Below are 3,500 nucleotides of genomic sequence, written 5' to 3' on the forward strand. Positions count from 1 at the left end.
GAACAGGGTCTGTAACTGGGGAGAGGGGGGTGAGAGGGTTAATCCCCCTCCGATAGGGAACAGGGTCTGTAACTGGGGAGAGGGGGGTGAGAGGGTTAATCCCCCTCCGATAGGGAACAGGGTCTGTAACTGGGGAGAGGGGGGTGAGAGGGTTAATCCCCTCCGATAGGGAACAAGGTCTGTAACTGGGGAGAGGGGGGTGAGAGGGTTAATCCCCTCCGATAGGGAACAGGGTCTGTAACTGGGGAGAGGTGGGTGAGAGGGTTAATCCCCTCCGATAGGGAACAGGGTCTGTAACTGGGGAGAGGAGGGTGAGAGGGTTAATCCCCTCCGATAGGGAACAGGGTCTGTAACTGGGGAGAGGGTGGGTGAGAGGGTTAATCCCCTCCGATAGGGAACAGGGTCTGTAACTGGGGAGAGGGGGGTGAGAGGGTTAATCCCCTCCGATAGGGAACAGGGTCTGTAACTGGGGAGAGGGGGGTGAGAGGGTTAATCCCCCTCCGATAGGGAACAGGGTCTGTAACTGGGGAGAGGGGGGTGAGAGGGTTAATCCCCCTCCGATAGGGAACAGGGTCTGTAACTGGGGAGAGGGGGGTGAGAGGGTTAATCCCCTCCGATAGGGAACAAGGTCTGTAACTGGGGAGAGGGGGGTGAGAGGGTTAATCCCCTCCGATAGGGAACAGGGTCTGTAACTGGGGAGAGGTGGGTGAGAGGGTTAATCCCCTCCGATAGGGAACAGGGTCTGTAACTGGGGAGAGGAGGGTGAGAGGGTTAATCCCCTCCGATAGGGAACAGGGTCTGTAACTGGGGAGAGGGTGGGTGAGAGGGTTAATCCCCCTCCGATAGGGAACAGGGTCTGTAACTGGGGAGAGGCGGGGTGAGAGGGTTAATCCCCTCCGATAGGGAACAGGGTCTGTAACTGGGGAGAGGAGGGTGAGAGGGTTAATCCCCTCCGATAGGGAACAGGGTCTGTAACTGGGGAGAGGGGGGTGAGAGGGTTAATCCCCCTCCGATAGGGAACAGGGTCTGTGACTGGGGAGAGGCGGGGTGAGAGGGTTAATCCCCTCCGATAGGGAACAGGGTCTGTAACTGGGGAGAGGTGGGTGAGAGGGTTAATCCCCTCCGATAGGGAACAGGGTCTGTAACTGGGGAGAGGGGGGTGAGAGGGTTAATCCCCTCCGATAGGGAACAGGGTCTGTAACTGGGGAGAGGTGGGTGAGAGGGTTAATCCCCTCCGATAGGGAACAGGGTCTGTAACTGGGGAGAGGTGGGTGAGAGGGTTAATCCCCTCCGATAGGGAACAGGGTCTGTAACTGGGGAGAGGTGGGTGAGAGGGTTAATCCCCTCCGATAGGGAACAGACTGCCCTGGTGTCTGACTGTAACTGGGGACAGAGTTACTGGAATCAGATATATAACTGATAATTCTATTGCAGATTATCTGGAGCCAGATGATGAGATGCCACAAAAACAGGAGACAAAGGCACAAATTCACAGTGTCACGGGTAAGTGACCATTACACTCTGAGGGAGCTCCGCACTGTCGGAGGGGCAGTACTGAGGGAGCGCCGCACTGTCGGAGGGGCAGTACTGAGGGAGTGCCGCACTGTCGGAGGGGCAGTACTGAGGGAGCTCCGCACTGTCGGAGGGGCAGTACTGAGGGAGTGCCGCACTGTCGGAGGGGCAGTACTGAGGGAGCCCCGCACTGTCGGAGGGGCAGTACTGAGGGAGTGCCGCACTGTCGGAGAGGCAGTACTGAGGGAGCGTCGCACTGTCGGAGGAGCAGTACTGAGGGAGTGCCGCACTGTCGGAGGGGCGGTACTGAGGGAGCCCCGCACTGTCGGAGGGGCAGTACTGAGGGAGCGCCGCACTGTCGGAGGGGCAGTCATTCGGATGAGACGTTAAGCCGAGGGCTCGTCTGCCCTCTCGGGTGAACGTGAAAGTTTCCTCGGTCACTATTTGGAGGAAGAGCAGGGGGGAGTTACCCCGGTGTCCTGGGCCAATATTTATCCCTCGATCAACACCTCAAGACAGATGACCACCTTGCGGTTTGTGGGAGCTTGCTGTGCGCCAATTGGCTGCCGCGTTTCCCACATTCCAACAGTGTGCGCCCTCCAACAGGCTCTTCATTGGCCGCGAAGCGGTGTGGGACGTCCCAAGCTGGTGAAAGTCGCTATACAAACGCAAATGCTACCTTTGCTTGTTTTCCCTCAAGCCTCCTCTCCCGACACTGACGAACTCTCTCTCCCGCAGCTCCCGACTCCGGGATGGGCAGGACCGAGAGTCATTATGCCTTGCCGAAGAAGAAGACGCAGGCAGGACACGGTGAGAGCAGCGAGGAAGGTTTGGTTCGAGTACAAGAGGAAAGATGTCTTCCTGCGATGACACAGGGCCCTGGTGAGACCACACCGGGAGTATTGTGCACCGTTCTGGTCTCCTTACCTAAGGAAGGATACACTTGCCACAGAGGGAGTGCAGCGAAGGTTCACCAGACTGATTCCTGGGATGGGGGGATTGTCCTATGAGGAGAGATTGAGTAGACTGGGCCGATATTCTCCACAGTTTCGAAGAATGAGAGGTGATCTCATTGAAACACACACAATTCTCGCAGGGCTTGACAGGGTAGATACAGGGAGGGTGTTTCCCCCCCCCACCCCCGGGGCTGGGGAGTCTAGAACCAGGGCTCACACAGTCTCAGGATAAGGGCTCGGCCATTGAGGACTGAGATGAGGAGGAATTTCTTCCCTCAGAGGGAGGTGAATCTTTGGGATTCTCTGCCCCAGAGGGCCCTGGAGGCTCAGTCCTTGAGTCTATTCAAGGCTGGGATCGATAGATTGTTGGATATTGAGGGAATCGAGGGATAACTACACAAGAAATAGGAGCAGGAGTTGGCCATTCGGCCCCTCGAGCCCTGCTCCGCCATTTAATACCACCATGGGCTGATCCGATCATGGACTCAGCTCCACTTCCCCGCCCGCTCCCCATAACCCTTCACTCCCTTATCGCCCAAAAATCTGTCTATCTCCACCTTAAATATATTCAGTGTCCCAGCCTCCACAGCTCTCTGGGGCAGAGAATTCCACAGATTTACAACCCTCTGAGAGAAGAAATTCCTCCTCATCTCAGTTTTAAATGGGCGGCCCCTTATTCTAAGACCATGCCCCCTAGTTCTAGTCTCCCCCATCAGTGGAAACATCCTCTCTGCATCCACCTTGTCGAGCCCCCTCATAATCTGATACGTTTCCATAAGATCACCTCTCATTCTTCTGAATTCCAATGAGTAGAGGCCCAACCTCCTCAACCTTTCCTCATAAGTCAACCCCCTCATCCCCCGGAATCAACCGAGTGAACCTTCTCTGAACTGCCTCCAAAGCAAAGTATATCCTTTTGTAAATACGGAGAGCAAAACTGCACGCAGTACTCCAGGTGTGGCCTCACCAATACCCTGTATAACTGGAGCAAGACTTCCCTGCTTTTATACTCCATCCCCCTTCCCATTGTTA

The 3,500-nt window shown here is 56.0% G+C and overlaps 1 protein-coding gene across 1 annotated transcript in view; it reads left to right on the plus strand.

Annotated features, from left to right (window-relative positions):
- LOC139242090 (uncharacterized) overlaps positions 1 to 3,500 on the plus strand; it is a 22,969-nt gene that overhangs the window by 18,995 nt on the left and 474 nt on the right. Inside the window, exons 6-7 of the mRNA XM_070870236.1 lie at positions 1,435 to 1,503; positions 2,251 to 2,394. Coding sequence (XP_070726337.1) covers positions 1,435 to 1,503; positions 2,251 to 2,394 — 213 coding nt within the window. The remainder of the gene's footprint in view (positions 1 to 1,434; positions 1,504 to 2,250; positions 2,395 to 3,500) is intronic.

Source organism: Pristiophorus japonicus, unplaced genomic scaffold (assembly GCF_044704955.1).
Source record: "Pristiophorus japonicus isolate sPriJap1 unplaced genomic scaffold, sPriJap1.hap1 HAP1_SCAFFOLD_1214, whole genome shotgun sequence".
Lineage (NCBI taxonomy): Eukaryota > Metazoa > Chordata > Chondrichthyes > Pristiophoridae > Pristiophorus > Pristiophorus japonicus.